General features: G+C 31.2%; 1 protein-coding gene across 1 annotated transcript in view; it reads right to left on the reverse strand.

Annotated features, from left to right (window-relative positions):
* LOC139756038 (aspartate dehydrogenase domain-containing protein-like) overlaps positions 1-23,314 on the reverse strand; it is a 45,933-nt gene that overhangs the window by 19,019 nt on the left and 3,600 nt on the right. The window contains exons 2-4 of the mRNA XM_071674992.1: positions 7,604-7,703; positions 6,066-6,150; positions 5,146-5,325 (exon numbers count right to left, since the gene is read on the reverse strand). Coding sequence (XP_071531093.1) covers positions 5,146-5,325; positions 6,066-6,150; positions 7,604-7,703 — 365 coding nt within the window. The remainder of the gene's footprint in view (positions 1-5,145; positions 5,326-6,065; positions 6,151-7,603; positions 7,704-23,314) is intronic.

The raw sequence follows: 23,314 nt of genomic DNA on the forward strand, positions 1-23,314 counted from the left end.
TTCTTTATTTCCCTTGTGATCTTAGCATCATCTATAAACATGTTTAGGTAAGAAACCAATCCATCAGGCAAGTCATTTCACAAATAAAAAGAAGAGCAGAGTAAGCTTTGTTTTTATCATCTTAGATAAACAGTAGTGCCTTTCCTGTTGTTTCTAGGAGGAAATATTGGATATTTCCAAGGTATAAAGCAGTCTTTGCAGTCCCTTTAATAATTCACTCAATGGAGATATGAAGAGTGTTTGATCTTGAAATTTCTGTTCAAACCAAGTTATTATACTTTACCTTGCTTGGAACAGATAGTCCTGAACCATTTCAGAATAAGATGACAAACTCGCAGTTAATCAGAGAATACTAGTGCAGTAGTAGCTATTGTAGGTGTTTTAGTGACATTTATGCATTATCTAGGAATCTAGTGACAGTCACTTCTAGGTGAAAAAATGAGTTCACTCTTTCTACTAGACTTAGGTCTTTATTTTGCTCAATGTTTTCTTAGATAATCTTTATCTTAGATAGTCTTTAGCCCCTTAGAATGAATCAATCCCAAATAAATCACTAATCTTATGTATCTAGCTATATCTTTGATACCCGTTCCCTCTAAACTCCCATAAAAGGGGTGGCCACGGAAAAAGAGTCTCCACTTATCCTTGTGTTTACATGCCTCCCTCGCATTTACCATTCCCTGCATTCTTCAACCATGTCTCTTTCTTCCATTATATTTCCCCATGTCTCTGGTGGTCTTCCACTCACATTAACTGCTTCAATCATGCTATCATACACTCTCCTCATTAACTCCCAGTCTTGAGTTCTTTCCATATGCCCATACCATAAATCTGTCTGGTCCATCGAAGTTTGATAAGATTAGATTGCTACCCCCACTGAGATGAGGGTGGGACAGACATAAAAAGATCAGAAGTCTGGTGCATGTGTCTTTTAACCTCTGTGTGGCCAAGGTAGCCAGGTGCCCTACCCAGGGTTTGAATCTGACCCATGGTATATACATTTGTCTGGTCCATCGGCCTTCATATGTCAACCAACGAAGCCAGATAAGATTAAAGTCCATGTTTCCCCCACTGAGATGAGGTTCGGAATCACGTTAAAACACCAGAAGTCTGGTGTGTGTATCTTTAACCTCTGTGTGGCCAAGGTAGCCAGGCACCCTGCCCAGGGTTTACATCCAACCCATGGTATATACATTTGTCTGTTCCACTAGCCTTCACATCATGCTCTTCACAAAAATCAGTCATTAACATTAATATCAAGGAACAAACTATTTCAATGTAACATACTCTGCAAATACTGCGTTTGAGTTGTCCTCTAACTGTGGCCTATCAAGGATGAGGCATGAAGGCTAAGAAGCAGCATAGGAAATCATTAGTTATAGAGATTCTATTGCAATGGCCACCCCCTTGAGGAAGTTCCACCCCCTAGAGGAAGTTCCAAGTAGGAACAGGCTCAGAGATATATACAGATAGAAAGATAGATTTTTTTTTTTTTTTTTTTTTTTTTTTTATACTTTGTCGCTGTCTCCCGCGTTTGCGAGGTAGCGCAAGGAAACAGACGAAAGAAATGGCCCAACCCCCCCCCCATACACATGTACATACACACGTCCACACACGCAAATATACATACCTACACAGCTTTCCATGGTTTACCCCAGACGCTTCACATGCCTTGCTTCAATCCACTGACAGCACGTCAACCCCTGTATACCACATGACTCCAATTCACTCTATTTCTTGCCCTCCTTTCACCCTCCTGCATGTTCAGGCCCCGATCACACAAAATCTTTTTCACTCCATCTTTCCACCTCCAATTTGGTCTCCCTCTTCTCCTCGTTCCCTCCACCTCCGACACATATATCCTCTTGGTCAATCTCTCCTCACTCATTCTCTCCATGTGCCCAAACCATTTCAAAACACCCTCTTCTGCTCTCTCAACCACGCTCTTTTTATTTCCACACATCTCTCTCACCCTTACGTTACTTACTCGATCAAACCACCTCACACCACACATTGTCCTCAAACATCTCATTTCCAGCACATCCATCCTCCTGCGCACATCTCTATCCATAGCCCACGCCTCGCAACCATACAACATTGTTGGAACCACTATTCCCTCAAACATACCCATTTTTGCTTTCCGAGATAATGTTCTCGACTTCCACACATTTTTCAAGGCTCCCAAAATTTTCGCCCCCTCCCCCACCCTATGATCCACTTCCGCTTCCATGGTTCCATCCGCTGACAGATCCACTCCCAGATATCTAAAACACTTCACTTCCTCCAGTTTTTCTCCATTCAAACTCACCTCCCAATTGACTTGACCCTCACCCCTACTGTACCTAATAACCTTGCTCTTATTCACATTTACTCTCAACTTTCTTCTTCCACACACTTTACCAAACTCAGTCACCAGCTTCTGCAGTTTCTCACATGAATCAGCCACCAGCGCTGTATCATCAGCGAACAACAACTGACTCACTTCCCAAGCTCTCTCATCCCCAACAGACTTCATACTTGCCCCTCTTTCCAGGACTCTTGCATTTACCTCCCTTACAACCCCATCCATAAACAAATTAAACAACCATGGAGACATCACACACCCCTGCCGCAAACCTACATTCACTGAGAACCAATCACTTTCCTCTCTTCCTACACGTACACATGCCTTACATCCTCGATAAAAACTTTTCACTGCTTCTAACAACTTGCCTCCCACACCATATATTCTTAATACCTTCCACAGAGCATCTCTATCAACTCTATCATATGCCTTCTCCAGATCCATAAATGCTACATACAAATCCATTTGCTTTTCTAAGTATTTCTCACATACATTCTTCAAAGCAAACACCTGATCCACACATCCTCTACCACTTCTGAAACCGCACTGCTCTTCCCCAATCTGATGCTCTGTACATGCCTTCACCCTCTCAATCAATACCCTCCCATATAATTTACCTGGAATACTCAACAAACTTATACCTCTGTAATTTGAGCACTCACTCTTATCCCCTTTGCCTTTGTACAATGGCACTATGCACGCATTCCGCCAATCCTCAGGCACCTCACCATGAGTCATACATACATTAAATAACCTTACCAACCAGTCAACAATACAGTCACCCCCTTTCTTAATAAATTCCACTGCAATACCATCCAAACCTGCTGCCTTGCCGGCTTTCATCTTCCGCAAAGCTTTTACTACCTCTTCTCTGTTTACCAAATCATTTTCCCTAACCCTCTCACTTTGCACACCACCTCGACCAAAACACCCTATATCTGCCACTCTGTCATCAGACACATTCAACAAACCTTCAAAATACTCATTCCATCTCCTTCTCACATCACCGCTACTTGTTATCACCTCCCCATTTACGCCCTTCACTGAAGTTCCCATTTGCTCCCTTGTCTTACGCACCCTATTTACCTCCTTCCAGAACATCTTTTTATTCTCCCTAAAATTTACTGATAGTCTCTCACCCCAACTCTCATTTGCCCTTTTTTTCACCTCTTGCACCTTTCTCTTGACCTCCTGTCTCTTTCTTTTATACTTCTCCCACTCAATTGCATTTTTTCCCTGCAAAAATCGTCCAAATGCCTCTCTCTTCTCTTTCACTAATACTCTTACTTCTTCATCCCACCACTCACTACCCTTTCTAAACAGCCCACCTCCCACTCTTCTCATGCCACAAGCATCTTTTGCGCAATCCATCACTGATTCCCTAAATACATCCCATTCCTCCCCCACTCCCCTTACTTTGATAATTATCCCCAGGGTTAGAGAGAAAGAATATGTCCTACATATCCCTGTGCATCACAGAAGGCAACTAAGATGTGTGAGAGCAGGGGGCTGGAAAGAATACACTTCTTGAATTTCAGTTTCTAAAACTTGGAATAGAAGAAGGAGCAAAACAAGAAATGCTTATCCTCCTCAAAAGCTCAGGTTGGGATTACTGAATATGTGTAGATGTAACCTAGATGAGACGAAAGGAAAGATATGTAGCATGTTAAATGAGAGCTGAAAAGCTTACATGGGACACATCAAATGGGAGCAATGTGGTTTACAATACACTGACATACTGTCAATGAACTGAACCAGAGAATATGAAGTAGCCGGAGGAAACCATGGAAAGGTCTGTGGGGTCCTCGTTGTGGATTGGGAACTGTGGTTACAGCCACAGAGTGGATATTAGCAAACAAGGCCTTTTCTTCTGTTCCTGGCACTACCTCACACGTGCAGGAAACAGTGAACAAGTAGAAAAGAATAAAAGATTTTGATAATGTTTCTCAAGCTACACAATTAATAATAAATTGTGTTCCCTCAAGACAGCCTTTCATTACACAAATAATATACTAACAGATATTTGTATGATAAAAATATCAATTATTCCCTTTAAGAGTACAAGAGTTGCAAGATAGATCAACATGGACTGAAAGAGGATAGTTTCTACACCATTCTGATAAGGACTTGCTCTGTAATTAAGACAAATGGTTCCAACTTACTAGTCTAGTCAGGTTTATTAAAAGTAGTTTTGATTCAAGAGTCTGTCTGTGTATTGTTGCAGATCAAAGACTAAGCAAAACTAAGTGAAAGAGAGTTTTTAAAGCCAGGAGGAGTGTTTGTTTGGGATTTTCATATAATGTCAAAAAGAATCCTGATATCTGATATGGTAAAGACAAGCAATCAATAATTGGATGAAGTTGCAGTCTTTGCTTGGGTGTGATGCTTGATGTCTCCTCTCATTAAGCTTAACTAGTTCTACAATTAAGGTTAAGATATTAAAAAAGAAAAAAAAAAAAATCTGATTTTGTGTAGTTTTTCAAGGCCTTCAGAAATCTTTGTATTTCATTCACTGTCTTCCCTATTAACACTTTAACATACATTACCACATCTCTAGCTTCATATTCTTTCCAGTGCAGTTTAATTTTATACAGTATGTCTACCTTAATACTTTCTACCCAGAAACTCTCTCATTATGACTATTTGAAGTATTTCAAAAAACTCAAATGAAATAATGCAGCCCTACTTCCTACAATGACCGAAATGTTGTAAGATATCATCTAATATTATAGGATTGTGGTTTTTATGATGGAATCAAGGTATGTGATACAGATCAAAAACAAGAAAATTCAGATACTAACTTTTAGGGTTCCTCGATCAGCCATCTTGAGTATATCTTCAGCACCCCAAAATGCGCCTGCAGGTATGTAAAGTCCATGTGTGTTAGCTGCTGCACGGAGGGAGTTCTCAACTGCTTGGGATGCAAGGGCAGTTGGTGATCCAACCAAGTAGTCTGCCATACTTAGGAACATTGGTCCATACTGTTCAAGAGCATAAACCAAATTCAGTTACAACTAACTACTAACTGAGAATACATTAGATACTGGAGGTATTGTGCACTGGTGCAAAATATATACAAGGAGGATGTTCCATGGAATACTTGCACTACCTGCAGTGCAACATAATTTTTGGAAGTGAACTAAGAATGGGTGATGATATTGTTTGGAAAATATCAGAAACACCCATTATTAAGTTCCAAGGCCAAAAGTGGAATTTCCTTTACAGTATGAGATGATTTAAATTCCAGGTTTAACCTTTTTTATCACGAGACTGAAAATCAGACTAGAATTATGAGTCTCTTATATTCAGGTCTTTAGATAATGGGAAACAATTTCATAAAGTCTAAAGACCAAATGCTGAATTTTCCTTCCTTTGTGAGGAAGGTTTAGTTACAGGTTAAGCCTTTTTATATGAGGACTAACTTAGGCAGAAATATGAATCTTATCCCATTCGATTCTTTAGATCCTGGAAAATGTATTTATGTTTCATGAGTATTTGATTCAGAAGTCTTTAGTTGTGACCATGGTTGAGATGAAGGTGAAAGTATGACTTCTAATGCCAGACAGATGGACAGACAAACAGACAACAATGGACAAAAGCAATCCCTAAGTACATGTAATGGTACAAAAATGGTATACAAACTACCTCTCAACTTCTGACAGTATGACTCCATACTCTGTTTTGTATATGATTTAAAAATAGCTATTTTGGTGACACTGACCTTTTCAGAGATTACAGGATGGGCAACTTCAACAATCAGATCTGGAGAATATTTTGCACAGTCTTCAAGGTTATGGCATTGGTACCTGCAGAGTGAAGTGGTCAAAAGCCTGCATGAATCTTAAGAATGTGTAAGTGATTAAAGACTTGTCCATTTCGGTATGTCAGCATTTCATTTCATTTCATGAGAAAGAAGTGTGAGAATGTTTTCTCATGGCAGTATCAATACACTGCAATGTCATTGCTTTAATTACTACATAACTTTTTCATTCCATCATTTAACTGTGCCTTTATACACCTATTCTTTTTGGTGCATAGTAAACAAAAAGACATGCAAATCATCCAGGTACACTTTATACTGAGCTATTAATAACTGCTCATGTATCTGAATTAGCAAAAGTTCAACACATTTGTACTTTAAAAGGAAACCTTAATGTACTCCTCAAATATTTCTCTTAAGAGAATTCATTTTAGTTTTGAGGTACATCGACTTGGACCTGGTACGGTATAATATTGAAATTTGCCATGTTACACATAATCTCAGTTGTGATTCATCTTATCATTTTCTAGAACTTTTGATTGATTACTTCTCCTCTGAACACTTGCTATCTTTCATTCATTCTCCCCTAAAACAAAGTTCCATTTCCTCCTTACCTCTATTTTCCTTATTAATATCCTGTTCTTCACCCTCATATAATCCTTTAACTGTGCTCATCACTTCCTTTTCTGGTTAACACACTTTAAATCAATATTCTATGTTTAGCTTTACACCTTCCATCCCTTTACATACACCTACTACTTCCTCTTCTTAGTACTTTCATTGCTTTCTTAACTACACATACTAGTTAGTATCCCTACCTTGTTCCATCCCTTTGTTCTGTGTGACTCCCTCTTCCCTTCCTTCAGAAAACCTTTTCTCAACCATTCTCAATACCTACTGTCTCATATCTGCATTTCCCAACACCAATCACATTCCCTCACCCAATATCCATCTCTTTCTTGAGGCCTGCCTTCACTTCTAGCGTGCATCATCTTCCCTCCTTCACCTTAAAGCAGACTATTGTCCTGCCTTCGTTCAACCTTTCCTCTTTAAATCAGAACTCATTCCCTTTCCATAACATGCCATTTTTCCTTCCCCACTCCGAACACTTTCCTTTTCCAACTCATAACACTTAGTGCCAACTCTCCCAACATCTACTACCTTTCCTTTCCTAATCCAACAGTCATCATAATCCCTCACGGTTACCTTATATCCCCATTTCCAAAACCTTTCTTTCTCCATTCCCAACATCCACCACCCTCCTCATCCTCGTCAAAACATCTACCATCCTCCTTTTTCCTCCTTCAACACTGACAATCCTCTCTCTCCCTTACTCCCATGACCCCTACTCTCACAGCCTATCCCTTTTATCTCCTCAATCTCAATTTCCAACAATGTCCCCTGTCCCATTCACAATACTTATCATCCTTCCACACTCTTCCTCCCTCAATGTTCCACTCCTAAGATCACCCAAACTCCTTCCCTCTCCACTAACCCACCTGTCCTCCACATCAGCTTCCAGCACGGCTGTGGTGCGGTTCCAGACGAAGGCGAGGTCAAGGTCAGGATGCTCCATGACAGCTTGAGTCAGGTACTTCCCTATGTAAATATAGTATAACATTAGTATGCAAGGTTAAGTTGCCCCAAATGGTTTTTTTTTTGCTCAGATTTTCAACTTCCTCAGATTTTACTGAAAATCTGTGTATAGATGTTACTTTATATTGTATTTCAGAATTTGGAGTCAAAAGACTATGATTCATAATATTAACCCTTTTAATTAGCACCTGGACTAATTATGATAAAATTTAAATGCTAATTACTCGACTAATTATACGAATTTTCAGATGTTGACCGCAGATTCGTATTCAGCATACACAAAAGTATCTATGCTGAAAATTTCAAGAAAATCTATTTTTTCAAAAGAATCAAGAAAAATCCAAGGCCTTGCATTTTTTTTTTTTCAGATTTTGAACTTCCTCAGATTTTAATGAAAATCTGTGTATTGATGTTATTTTATATGGCATTTAAGTATTTGGAGTCAAAAGACTGTAATTCATAATGTCAACCCTTATAATTAGCACCTGGAATAATTATGATAAAATTTAAATGCTAATTACTCGACTAATTATACGAATTTTTAGATTTTGACCACAGATTCGTATTCAGCATACACAAAAGTGTATTTGCTTAGAATTTCAAGAAAATCCATTTTTTCAAAAAAATAAAGAAAAATCCAAGGCAATAATAGCCTTGGATTTTTTGCTCAGATTTTCAACTTCCTCAGATTTTAAGGAAAATATGTTTATAGATGTTATTCTATATGGTATTTCAGAATTTGGAGTCAAAAGACTATGATTCATAATATTAACCCTTTTAATTAGCACCTTGACTAATTATGATAAAATTTAAAAGCTAATTACTCGACTAATTATACGAATTTTTAGATTTTGACCACAGATTCGTATTCAGCATACACAAAAGTATCTATGATGAAAATTTCAAGAAAATCTATTTTTTCAAAAAAATCAAGAAAAATCCAAGGCTATAGCCTTGCATTTTTTTTTGCTCATATTTTCAACTTCCTCAGATTTTAATGAAAATCTGTGTGTAGATGTTATTTTATATGGTATTTAAGTATCTGGAGTCAAAAGACTGATTTATAATATTAATCCTTTTAATTAGCACCTGGTCTAATTTTGATAAAATTTAAATGATAATTACTCGACTAATTATACAAATTTTTATATTTTGACCACAGATTCCTATTCAGCATACAGAAAAGTATCTATGCTGAAAATTTCACGAAAATCTATTTTTTCAAAAAAATCAAGAAAAATCCAAGGCTATAGCCTTTCATTTTTTTTCTCATAATTTCAACTTCCTCAGATTTTAATGAAAACCTGTGTGTATATGTTATTTTATATGGTATTTAAGTATTTGGCGTCAAAAGACTGCGATTCAAAATATTAACCCTTTTAAGTAGCACCTGGAATAATTATGATAAAATTTAAATGCTAATTACTCAACTAATTATACGAATTTTTAGATTTTCACCACAGATTCGTATTCAGCATACACAAAAGTATATTTGCTGAAAATTTCAAGAAACTCTATTCTTTCCAAAAAAAATCAAGAAAAATCCATTGCATTTTTTTTGCTCAGATTTTCAACTTCCTCAGATTTTAGTGAAAATCTGTGCATAGATATTATTTTATATGTTATTTCAGTATTTGGAGTCAAAAGACTAATTCATAATATTAACCCTTTTAATAAGCACCTGGACAAATTATGATAAAATTTAAACGCTAGTTACTCGACTAATTATACGAATTTTTAGATTTTGACCACAAATTAGGATTCAGCATACAATAAAGTATCTATGCTGAAAATGTCAAGAAAATTTATAATTTCAAAAAAATCATATTTTCAACTTCCTTAGATGTTAATGAAAATCTGTGTATAGATGTTATCATATATATGGAATTTAAGTATTTGGAGTCAAAAGACTGTAATTCATAATATCAACCCTTTTAATTAGCAGCTGGACTAATTACGATAAGATTTGAATGCTAATTACTCGACTAATTATAAGAATTTTTAGATTTTGACCTAAGATTGGTATTCAGCATACACAAAAGTATCTATGATGAAAATTTCAAGAAAATCTATTTCTTAAAAAAATAAAAAAAATCCATTTTTTTTTCTCATATTTTCAACTTCCTCAGATTTTAATGAAAATCTGTGTGTAGATGTTATTTTATGTGGTATTTAAGTATTTGGAGGCAAAAGACTGTGATTCATAATATCAACCCTTTTAAGTAACACCTGGAATAATTATAAAATTTAAATGCTAATTACTCGCCTAAATTTTTTTTTTCAGATTTTCAACTTCCTCAGATTTTAAAGAAAATCTGTGCATAAATGTTATTTTATATGGTATTTAAGTATTTGGAGTCAAAAGACTGTGATTCATAATATTAACCCATTTAATTAGCACCTGGACTAATTATGATAAAATTTAAATGCAAATTACTTAAGTAATTATACGAATTTTTAGATTTTGACCACAGATTCGTATTCAGCATACACAAAAGTATATTTGCTGAAAATTTCAAGAAAATCTATTTTTTCAAAAAAATCAAGAAAAATCCAAGGCTATAGCCTTGCATTTTTTTTGCTCATATTTTCAACTTCCTCAGATTTTAATAAAAATCTGTGTGTAAATGTTATTTTACATGGTATTTAAGTATTTGGAGTCAAAAGACTGTGATTTATAATATTAACCCTTTTAATTAGCACCTGGACTAATTATGATAAAATTTGAATGCTAATTACTCGACTAATTATACGAATTTTTAGATTTTCACCACAGATTCATATTCAGCATACACAAAAGTATCTATGCTGAAAATTTCAAGAAAATCTATTTTTTCAAAAGAATCAAGAAAAATCCAAGGCCTTGCATTTTTTTTTTTTTTCAGATTTTGAACTTCCTCAGATTTTAATGAAAATCTGTGTATTGATGTTATTTTATATGGCATTTAAGTATTTGGAGTCAAAAGACTGTAATTCATAATGTCAACCCTTTTAATTAGCACCTGGAATAATTATGATAAAATCTAAATGCTAATTACTCGACTAATTATACGAATTTTTAGATTTTGACCACAGATTCGTATTCAGCATACACAAAAGTGTATTTGCTTAGAATTTCAAGAAAATCCATTTCTTTCAAAAAAATAAAGAAAAATCCAAGGCAATAATAGCCTTGGATTTTTTGCTAAGATTTTCAACTTCCTCAGATTTTAAGGAAAATATGTTTATAGATGTTATTCTATATGGTATTTCAGAATTTGGAGTCAAAAGACTATGATTCATAATATTAACCCTTTTAATTAGCACCTTGACTAATTATGATAAAATTTAAAAGCTAATTACTCGACTAATTATACGAATTTTTAGATTTTGACCACAGATTCGTATTCAGCATACACAAAAGTATCTATGATGAAAATTTCAAGAAAATCTATTTTTTCAAAAAAATCAAGAAAAATCCAAGGCTATAATATAGCCTTGCATTTTTCTTTGCTCATATTTTCAACTTCCTCAGATTTTAATGAAAATCTGTGTGTAGATGTTATTTTATATGGTATTTAAGTATCTGGAGTCAAAAGACTGATTTATAATATTAATCCTTTTAATTAGCACCTGGTCTAATTTTGATAAAATTTAAATGATAATTACTCGACTAATTATACGAATTTTTATATTTTGACCACAGATTCCTATTCAGCATACAGAAAAGTATCTATGCTGAAAATTTCACGAAAATCTATTTTTTCAAAAAAATCAAGAAAAATCCAAGGCCTTGCATTTTTTTTTTTTCAGATTTTGAACTTCCTCAGATTTTAATGAAAATCTGTGTATTGATGTTATTTTATATGGCATTTAAGTATTTGGAGTCAAAAGACTGTAATTCATAATGTCAACCCTTTTAATTAGCACCTGGAATAATTATGATAAAATTTAAATGCTAATTACTCGACTAATTATACGAATTTTAGATTTTGACCACAGATTCGTATTTAGCATACACAAAAGTGTATTTGCTTAAAATTTCAAGAAAATCCATTTTTTCAAAAAAATAAAGAAAAATCCAAGGCAATAATAGCCTTGGATTTTTTGCTCAGATTTTCAACTTCCTCAGATTTTAAGGAAAATATGTTTATAGATGTTATTCTATATGGTATTTCAGAATTTGGAGTCAAAAGACTATGATTCATAATATTAACCCTTTTAATTAGCACCTTGACTAATTATGATAAAATTTAAAAGCTAATTACTCGACTAATTATACGAATTTTTAGATTTTGACCACAGATTCGTATTCAGCATACACAAAAGTATCTATGATGAAAATTTCAAGAAAATCTATTTTTTCAAAAAAATCAAGAAAAATCCAAGGCTATAGCCTTTCATTTTTTTTTTCTCATAATTTCAACTTCCTCAGATTTTAATGAAAACCTGTGTGTATATGTTATTTTATATGGTATTTAAGTATTTGGCGTCAAAAGACTGCGATTCATAATATTAACCCTTTTAAGTAGCACCTGGAATAATTATGATAAAATTTAAATGCTAATTACTCAACTAATTATACGAATTTTTAGATTTTCACCACAGATTCGTATTCAGCATACACAAAAGTATATTTGCTGAAAATTTCTAGAAACTCTATTCTTTCCAAAAAATCAAGAAAAATCCATTGCATTTTTTTTCTCAGATTTTCAACTTCCTCAGATTTTAGTGAAAATCTGTGCATAGATGTTATTTTATATAGTATTTCAGTATTTGGAGTCAAAAGACTAATTCATAATATTAACCCTTTTAATAAGCACCTGGACAAATTATGATAAAATTTAAACGCTAGTTACTCGACTAATTATACGAATTTTTAGATTTTGACCACAAATTAGGATTCAGCATACAATAAAGTATCTATGCTGAAAATGTCAAGAAAATTTATAATTTCAAAAAAATCATATTTTCAACTTCCTTAGATGTTAATGAAAATCTGTGTATAGATGTTATCATATATATGGAATTTAAGTATTTGGAGTCAAAAGACTGTAATTCATAATATCAACCCTTTTAATTAGCAGCTGGACTAATTACGATAAGATTTGAATGCTAATTACTCGACTAATTATAAGAATTTTTAGATTTTGACCTAAGATTGGTATTCAGCATACACAAAAGTATCTAGGATGAAAATTTCAAGAAAATCTATTTCTTAAAAAAATAAAAAAAAATCCATTTTTTTTCTCATATTTTCAACTTCCTCAGATTTTAATGAAAATCTGTGTGTAGATGTTATCTTATATGGTATTTAAGTATTTGGAGGCAAAAGACTGTGATTCATAATATTAACCCTTTTAATTAGAACCTGGAATAATCATGATAAAATTTAAATGCTAATTACTCGACTAATTATACGAATCGTTAGATTTTGACCACAGATTCGTATTCAGCATACACAAAAGTATCTATGCTGAAAATTTCAAGAGAATCTAGTTTTTCAAAAAATCAAGCATTTTTTTTTTTTTGCTCATATTTTCAACTTCCTCAGATTTTAATGAAAATCTGTAAATAGATGTTATTTTATATGGCATTTAAGTATTTGAAGTCAAAAGACTGTGCTTCATAATATTAACCCTTTTAATTAGCACCTGGACTAATTATGATAAAATTTAGATGCTAATTACTCGACTAATTATATGAATTTTTAGATTTTCACCACAGACTCGCATTCAGCATACACAAAAGTATCTATGCTGAAAATTTCAAGAAAATTTATTTTTTCAAAAAATTCAAGAAAAATCCAAGACTGTAGCCTTGCATTTTTTTTTTTTTTTTGCTCATATTTTCATCTTCCTCAGATTTTAATGGAAATCTGCGTGCAGATGTTATTTTATATGGTATTTAAGTATTTGGAGCCAAAGTATGTGATTCGAAATATTAAATCTTTTAATTAGCACCTGGACTAATTATGATAAACTTTAAATGCTAATTACTCGACTAATTATAAGAATTTTTAGATTTTGACCTAAGATTGGTATTCAGCATACACAAAAGTATCTATGCTGAAAATTTCAAGAAAATCTATTTTTTAAAAAAATCAAGAAAAATCCAAGGGTATATAGCCTAGTATTTTTTTTTGCTCATATTTTCAACTTCCTCAGATTTTAATGAAAATCTGTGTGTAGATGTTAGTTCATATGGTATTTAAGTATTTGAAGTCAAAGGACTGTGATTCATAATATTAACCCTTTTAAGTAGCACCTGGAATAATCATAAAATTTAAATGCTAATTACTCTCCTAATTTTTTTTTCAGATTTTTAACTTCCTCAGATTTTAAAGAAAATCAGTGCATAGATGTTATTTTATATGATATTTAAGTATTTGGAGTCAAAAGACTATGATTCATAATATCAACCCTTTTAATAAGCACCTGAACTAATTATGATAAAATTTGAATGCTAATTACTCGACTAATACGAATTTTTAGATTTTGACCACAGATTCGTATTCAGCATACAAAAAAGTATCTATGCTGAAAATTTCAAGAAAATGTATTTTTTGAAAAATATCAAGAAAAATCCTAGGCTATAATTGCAATAATTTTGCTCAGATTTTCAACATCCTCAGATTTTAATGAAATTCTGTGTATAAATGTTATTTTATATGATGTTTCAGTATTCGGTGTCAAGAGACTGTATTTCATAATATTAGCCCTTTTAATTAGCACCTGGAATAATTATAAAATTTAAATGCTAATTACTCGACCAATTATACGAATTTTTAGATTTTGACTACAGATTCGCATTCAGCATACACAAAAGTATCTATGCTGAAAATTTCAAGAAAATTTATCTTTTCAAAAAAATCAAGAAAAATATAAGGCCTTGCATTTTTTTTTTTTTTTAGATTTTCAACTTTCTCAGAATTTAATGAAAATCTGTGTATAGATATTATTTTATATGGCATTTAAGTATTTGGAGTCAAAAGACTGTAATTCATAATGTCAACCCTTTTAATTAGCAACTGGAATAATTATGATCAAATTTAAATGCTAATGTGCTAATCAAAAGGGTTAATATTATCAATTACAGTCTCTTGACTCCAAATACTTAAATACCATATAAAATAACATGTACACACAGATTTTCATTATAATCTGAGGAAGTTGAAAATATGAGCAAAAAAAAAAAATTGATTCTTTTGAAAAAATAGATTTTCTTGAAATTTTCAACATAGATACTTTTATGTAAGCTGAATACGAATCTGTGGTCAAAATCTAAAAATTCTTATAATTAGTCGAGTAATTAGCATTTAAATTTTATCATTATTAGTCCAGGTTCTAATTAAAAGGGTTGATATTATGAATCACAGTGTTTTGACTCCAAATACTTAAATACCCATATAAAATAACATCTACACACAGATTTTCATTAAAATCTGAGGAAGTTGAAAATATGAGCAAAAGAAAATGCAAGGCTTGGATTTTTCTTGATTTTTTTGAAAAATAGATTTTCTTGAAATTTTCAGCAAATGTACTTTTGTGTATGCTGAATACGAATCTGTGGTCAAAATCTAAAAATTCGTATAATTAGTCGAGTAATTAGCATTTAAATTTTATCATAATTATTCCACGTGCTAATCAAAAGGGTTAATATTATGAATTACAGTCTTTTGACTCCAAATACTTAAATACCATATAAAATAACATCTCCACACAGATTTTCATTAAAATCTGAGGAAGTTGAAAATATGAGGAAAAAAAATGCATGGCTATAGCCTTGGATTTTTCTTGATTGTTTTGAAAAAATAGATTTTCTTTAATTTTCAGCATAGATACTTTTGTGTATGCTAAATACGAATCTGTTGTCAAAATCTAAAAATTCGTATAATTAGTCGAGTGATTAGCATTTAAATCTTATTGTAATTAGACCAGGTGCTAATTAAAAGGGTTATTTTGAATTACAGTCTTTTGACTCCAAATATTTAAATGCCATATAAAATAACATCTATACACAGATTTTCATTAAAATCTGAGGATGTTGAAAATATGAGCAAAAAAAAAAAAAATGCAAGGCTATAGTCTTGGATTTTTCTTGATTTTTTTTTTAAATAGATTATCTTGCAATTTTCAGCATAGATACTTTTGTGTATGCTAAATACGAATCAATTGTCAAAATCTAAAAATTCGTATAATTAGTCGAGTAATTAGCATTTAAATCTTAACGTAATTAGTCCAGGTGCTAATTAAAAGGGTTGATATTATAAATTAGAGTCTTTTGACTCCAAATACTTAAATGCCATATAAAATAACATCTATACACAGATTTTCATTAAAATCTGAGGAAGTTGAAAATCTGAAAAAAAAAAAAATAGCCTTCGATTTTTCTTGATTTTTTTTGAAAAACTAGATTTTCTTGCAATTTTCAGCATAGATGCTTTTGTATATGCTGAATACGAATCTGTGGTCAAAATCTAAAGATTCGTATAATTAGTCGAGTGATTAGCATTTAAATCATATCGTAATTAGTCTAGGTGCTAATTAAAAGGGTTGATATTATGAATTACAGTCTTTTGACTCCAAATACTTAAATGCCATATAAAATAACATCTATACACAGATTCTCATTAAAATCTGAGGATGTTGAAATTCTGAAAGAATAGATTTTCTTAAAATTTTCAGCATAGATACTTTTTTTTATGCTGAATAGTAATCTGTGGTCAAAATCTAAAAAAATCGTATAATTAGTCGAGTAATTAGCATTTAAAATTTATCATAATTAGTCCACGTGCTAATTAAGTGGGTTAATATTATGAATCAAAGTCTTTTGACTCCAGATTCTGAAATACCATATAAAATAACATCTATACACATATTTCCATTAAAATCTGAGGAAGTTGAAAATATGAGCAAAAAAAATCCAAGGCTATTATTGCCTTGGATTTTTTCTTGATTTTTTTAAATAATAGATTTTCTTTAAATTTTCAGCAAATATACTTTTGTGTATGCTGAATACGAATCTGTGGTCAAAAGCTAAAAATTCGTATAATTAGTTGAGTAATTAACATTTAGATTTTATCATAATTATTCCAGGTGCTAATTAAAAGGGTTGATATCATGAATTACAGTCTTTTGACTCCAAATACTTAAATGCCACTTAAATAACATCTATACACAGATTTTAATTAAATTCTGAGGAAGTTGAAAATCTGAAAAAAAAAATGCTGGGCCTTATATTTTTCTTGATTTTTTTTGAAGATAAATTTTCTTGAAATTTTCAGCATAGATACTTTTGTGTATGCTGAATGCGAATCTGTGGTCAAAATCTAAAAATTCGTATAATTGGTCGAGTAATTAGCATTTAAATTTCATAATTAGTCCAGGTGCTAATTAAAAGGGTTAATATTATGAATTACAATCTCTTGACACCAAATACTGAAACACCATATAGAATAACATTTATACACAGAATTTCATTAAAATCTGAGGATGTTGAAAATCTGAGCCTAGGATTTTTCTTGATATTTTTCAAAAAATACATTTTCTTGAAATTTTCAGCATAGATACTTTTGTGTATGCTGAATACGAATCTGTGGTCAAAATCTAAAAATTCGTATAATTAGTCGAGTAATTAGCATTTAAATTTTATCATAATTAGTCCAGGTGCTAATTAAAAGGGTCAATATTATGAATCACAGTCTTTTGACTCCAAATACTTAAATACAATATGAAATAGCATCTACACACAGATTTTCATTAAAATTTGAGGAAGTTGAAAATATGAGCAAAAAAAATGCAAGGATTTTTCTTGATTTTTTTGAAAAATAGATTTTCTTGAAATTTTCAGCAAATATACTTTTGTATATGCTGAATACGAATCTGTGGTCAAAATCAAAAATTTCGTATAATTAGTCGAGTAATTAGCATTTAAATTTTATCATAATTAGTCCAGTTGCTAATTAAAGGGCTTATATTATGAATCAGTGTTTTGACTCCAAATACTTAAATACCATATAAAATAACATCTATGCACAATTTTCTTTAAAATCTGAGGAAGTTGAAAATCTGAAAAAAAAATTTAGGCGAGTAATTAGCATTTAAAATTTATAATTATTCCAGGTGCTACTTAAAGAGGTTAATATATTGAATCACAGTATTTTGACTCCAAATACTTAAATACCATATAAAAAAAACATCTACACAGATTTTCATTAAAATCTGAGGAAGTTGAAAATATAGATTTTCTTGAAATTTTCAGCATAGATACTTTTGTGTATGCTGAATACCAATCTTAGGTCAAAATCTAAAAATTCTTATAATTAGTCGAGTAATTAGCACTTAAATCTTATGGTAATTAGTCCAGGTGCTAATTAAAAGGGTTAATATTATGAATTACAGTCTCTTGACTCCAAATACTTAAATACCATATAAAATAACATCTACACACAGATTTTCATTAAAATCTGAGGAAGTTGAAAATATGAGCAAAAGAAATACTAGCCTATAGCCTTGGATTTTTCTTGATTTTTTTGAAAAAATAGATTTTCTTGCAATTTTCATCATAGATACTTTTGTGTATGCTGAATACGAATCTGTGGTCAAAATCTAAAAATTCATATAATTAGTCGAGAAATTAGCATTTAAATCTTATCGTAATTAGTCCAGGTGCTAATTAAAAGGGTTGATATTATGAATTACAGTCTTTTGACTCCAAATACTTAAATGCCATATAAAATAACATCTATACAGATTTTCATTAAAATCTGAGGAAGTTGAAAATTTGAGCAAAAAAAAATGCAAGGCTATAGCCTTGGATTTTTCTTGATTTTTTTTGTAAAAATAGATTTTCTTGAAATTTTCAGCATAGATACTTTTGTGTATGCTGAATACGAATCTGTGGTCAAAATCTAAAAATTCGCATAATTAGTCGAGTAATTAGCATTTAAATTTTATCATAATTAATCCAGGTGTTAATTAAAAGGGTTAATATTATGAATCATTGTCTTTTGACTCCAAATTCTGAAATACCATACAGAATAACATCTATACACATATTTTCCTTAAAATCTGAGGAAGTTGAAAATCTGAGCAAAAAATGCAAGGCTATTATTGCCTTGGATGTTTCTTGATTTTTTTAAAAAAAATAGATTTTCTTGAAATTTTCAGCAAATATACTTTTGTGTATGCTGAATACGAATCTGTGGTCAAAATCTAAAAATTCGTATAATTAGTCGAGTAATTAGCATTTAAATTTTATCATAATTGTTCCAGGTGCTAATTAAAAGGGTTGATAGTATGAATTGAAGTCTTTTGACTCCAAATACTTAAATGCCATATAAAAAAAATCAATACCCAGATTTTCATTAAAATCTGAGGAAGTTGAAAAATGAAAAAAAAAAAAAATGCAAGGCCTTGGATTTTTCTTGATTCTTTTGAAAAAATAGATTTTCTTGAAATTTTCAGCATAGATACTTTTGTGTATGCTGAATACGAATCTGTGGTCAAAATCTAAAAATTCGTATAATTAGTCGAGTAATTAGCATTTAAGTAATATAATTAGTCCAGATGCTAATTAAAAGGGTTAATATCATGAATCACAGTCTTTTGACTCCAAATACTTAAATACCATATAAAATAACATCTACACACAGATTTTCATTAAAATCTGAGGAAGTTGAAAATATGAGCAAAAAAAAATGCAAGGCTATAGCCTTGGATTTTTCTTGATTTTTTTGAAAAAAATAGATTTTCTTGAAATTTTCACAAATATACTTTTGTGTATGCTGAATACGAATCTGTGGTCAAAATCTAAAAATTCGTATAATTAGTTGAGTAATTAGCATTTAAATTTTATCATAATTAGTCCAGGTGCTAATTAAAAGGGTTAATATTATGAATCACAGTCTTTTGACTCCAAATACTTAAATACCAAATAAAATAACATCTATGCACAGATTTTCTTTAAAATCTGAGGAAGTTGAAAATCTGAAAAAAAAAAATTTAGGCGAGTAATTAGCATTCAAATTTTATAATTATTCCAGGTGCTACTTAAAAGGGTTAATATTATGAATCACAGTCTTTTGACTCCAAATACTTAAATACCATATAAAATAACATCTACACACAGATTTTCATTAAAATCTGAGGAAGTTGAAAATATGAGAAAAAAAAAATGCAAGGCTATAGCCTTGGATTTTTTTTTATTATTTTAAAAAGATAGATTTTCTTGAAATTTTCATCATAGATACTTTTGTGTATGCTGAATACCAATCTTAGGTCAAAATCTAAAAATTCTTATAATTTGTCGAGTAATTAGCATTCAAATCTTATCGTAATTAGTCCAGGTGCTAATTAAAAGGGATGATATTATGAATTACAGTCTTTTGACTCCAAATACTTAACTTCCATATAAAATAACATGTATACACAGATTTTCATTAAAATCTGAGGAAGTTGAAAATATGATTTTTTTGCAAAAATAAATTTTCTTGAAATTTTCAGCATAGGTACTTTATTGTATGCTGAATACTAATTTGTGGTCAAAATCTAAAATTTCGTATAATTAGTCGAGTAATTAGCATTTAAATTTTATCATAATTTGTCCAGGTGCTTATTAAAAGGGTTACTATTATGAATTAGTCTTTTGACTCCAAATACTGAAATACCATATAAAATAACATCTATGCACAGATTCTCACTAAAATCTGAGGAAGTTGAAAATCTGAGCAAAAAAAATGCAAGGTTATAGCCTTAGATTTTTCTTGATTTTTTTTTTAAAAATATAGTTTCTTGAAATTTTAAGCAAATATACTTCCGTGTATGCTGAATACGAATCTGTGTTGAAAATCTAAAAATTCGTATAATTAGGTGAGTAATTAGCATTTAAATTTTATCATAATTATTCCAGGTGCTACTTAAAAGGGTTAATATTATGAATCGCAGTCTTTTGACGCCAAATACTTAAATACCATATAAAATAACATCTACACACAGATTTTCATTAAAGTCTGAGGAAGTTGAAATTATGACCAAAAAAAAAAAAAATGAGAGGCCTTGGATTTTTTTTTATTTTTTTGAAAAAATAGATTTTCTTGAAATTTTCAGCAGAGATACTTTTGTTTATGCTGAATACGAATCTGTGGTCAAAATCTAAAATTTCGTATAATTAGTCGAGTAATTAGCATTTAAATTTTATCATAATTAGTCGAGGTGCTAGTTAAAAGGGTTAATATTATAAATCACAGTCTTTTGACTCCAGATACTTAAATACCATATAAAATAACATATACACACAGATTTTCATTAAAATCTGAGGAAGTTGAAAATATGAGCAAAAAAAATTTTTCTTGATTGTTTTGAAAAAATAGATTTTCTTGAAATTTTCAGCAAATATACTTTTGTGTATGCTGAATACGAATTTGTTGTCAAAATCTAAAAATTCATATAATTAGTCGAGTAATTAGCATTTAAATCTTATCATAATTAGTCCAGGTGCTAATCAAAAGGGTTAATATTATGAGTCACAGTCTTTTGACTCCAAATACTTAAATCCCATATAAAATAACATCTATGCACAGTTTCTTTAAAATCTGAGGCTAAAAAAAAAATTAGGCGAGTAATTAGCATTTGAATTTTATCATAATTATTCCAGGTGCTACTTAAAAGGGTTAATATTATGAATCACAGTCTTTTGACTCCAAATACTTAAATACCATATAAAATAACATATACACACAGATTTTCATTAAAATCTAAGGAAGTTGAAAATATGAGCAAAAAAAAAAACAATAGATTTTCTTGAAATTTTCAGCAAATATACTATTGTGTATGCTCAATACGAATCTGTGGTCAAAACCTAAAAATTCGTATAATTAGTCGAGTAATTAGCATTTAAATTTTATCATAATTAGTCCAGGTGCTAATTAAAAGGGTTAATATTATGAATCACAGTCCTTTGACTCCAAATACTTAAATACCATATAAAATAACATCTATGCACAGACTTTCTTTAAAATCTAAGGAAGTTGAAAATATGAAAAAAAAATTAGGCGAGTAATTAGCAATTAAATTTTATCATAATTATTCCAGGTGCTACTTAAAAGGGTTAATATTATGAATCACAGTCTTTTGACTCCAAATACTTAAATACCATATAAAATAACATCTATACACAGATTTTCATTAAAATCTGAGGAAGTTGAAAATAGATTTTCTTGAAATTTTCATCATAGATACTTTTGTGTATGCTGAATACCAATCTTAGGTCAAAATCTAAAAATTCTTATAATTAGTCGAGTAATTAGCATTTAAATCTTATCGTAATCAGTCCAGGTGCTAATTAAAAGGGTTGACATTATGAATTACAGTCTTTTGACTCCAAATACTTAAATGCCATATAAAATAACATCTATACACTGATTTTCCTTAGAATCTGAGGAAGTTGAAAATCTGAAAAAAAAAAAAAATGCAAGGCTTGGATTTTTCTTGATTTTTTGAAAAAATAAATTTTCTTGAAATTTGCAGCATAGATACTTTTGTGTATGGCTTAAAAAGTGAGAGAATCAGTTTCAGATAGCAAGATGAATATACCGGTATTGCTGAAGCTAACTCTGCAGCAGATTTCCCATATGGTGATCAACTGTTTTTCTACGTCAAACCAATGATGATTTTCCCAATGAGCTCTGTCTATCATTGTAACTAAAAATTCATATTGGCCAACATGGTGCTAGATTATCCATGTAATCGAAGTTGACTTCAAGAGGCATATAGGACACTTATGACAAGGAAGCATCATAATGGAATGCAAGAAAAAATTCTTGAATTTATTCATACAAGCCTGGAACCTTTTTTACAGGGCTCCTGAAGCTTCAAGGCTGTTTCAATCAAGATGAGAAAAATAACATTCCTTTGGATTAAGTTCCTTGATGGTAGGAATCCTTTTCATCCACTGACAATGATAAATCACACTTGCGATGTAACCACATGCAAGCTGAGGTTTTGAGAAAAACTAAGTAATGAACATATTCCATGAGCTAAATATTAATTTTGTCTTGGCTGTGCTGCAGTTGACTACTGCCAAAATGAAGCACTATGCCTTTGCTCAACAAATCTACACTTTCTCTGCCTCAACTAACTGCTGAACAGTATACAGTTTCTTCTTTATCCTAATTCTATCGTTCCAAAATGTCTCGTTTGTGACACCAGATGGGAAGCAATGTTTAAGGGTGTCCAAAGGCAATCTTCAGCTATGGGTATTGATGTACCTCGTCAGATTCACAGACGATACTTAAAGTGTGATACAAAGTTAAAAAAAAAAAAAAAAAAAAAAAACTTATTGTTTGATGTTAAATTAGTTTTGTTAATTCTCGGACTTTGGAATCGATGTCATTTCCACAAAACCAGCAATGTCTTAAAGAGTCACAAATTGCCCATGGTATATGCACAGAAACTTATGCATCACTACTTGAAAAAACCGTGAAAGTTTTGGTGACACTGATCTTCAAAGAAAAGCTGCCTAACGTTGACTACAAATGCGCAAGAATATGTAAAAGATTGGGACAGAAAGTCAGTGAGATTGTATCCAGTGCGGATGAAACAGTTTCCCCGAAAGGAAATTTTGGGTGAAATTCC

This window comes from Panulirus ornatus, chromosome 20 (genome assembly GCF_036320965.1).
Source record: "Panulirus ornatus isolate Po-2019 chromosome 20, ASM3632096v1, whole genome shotgun sequence".
NCBI classification, from domain to species: Eukaryota; Metazoa; Arthropoda; class Malacostraca; order Decapoda; family Palinuridae; genus Panulirus; species Panulirus ornatus.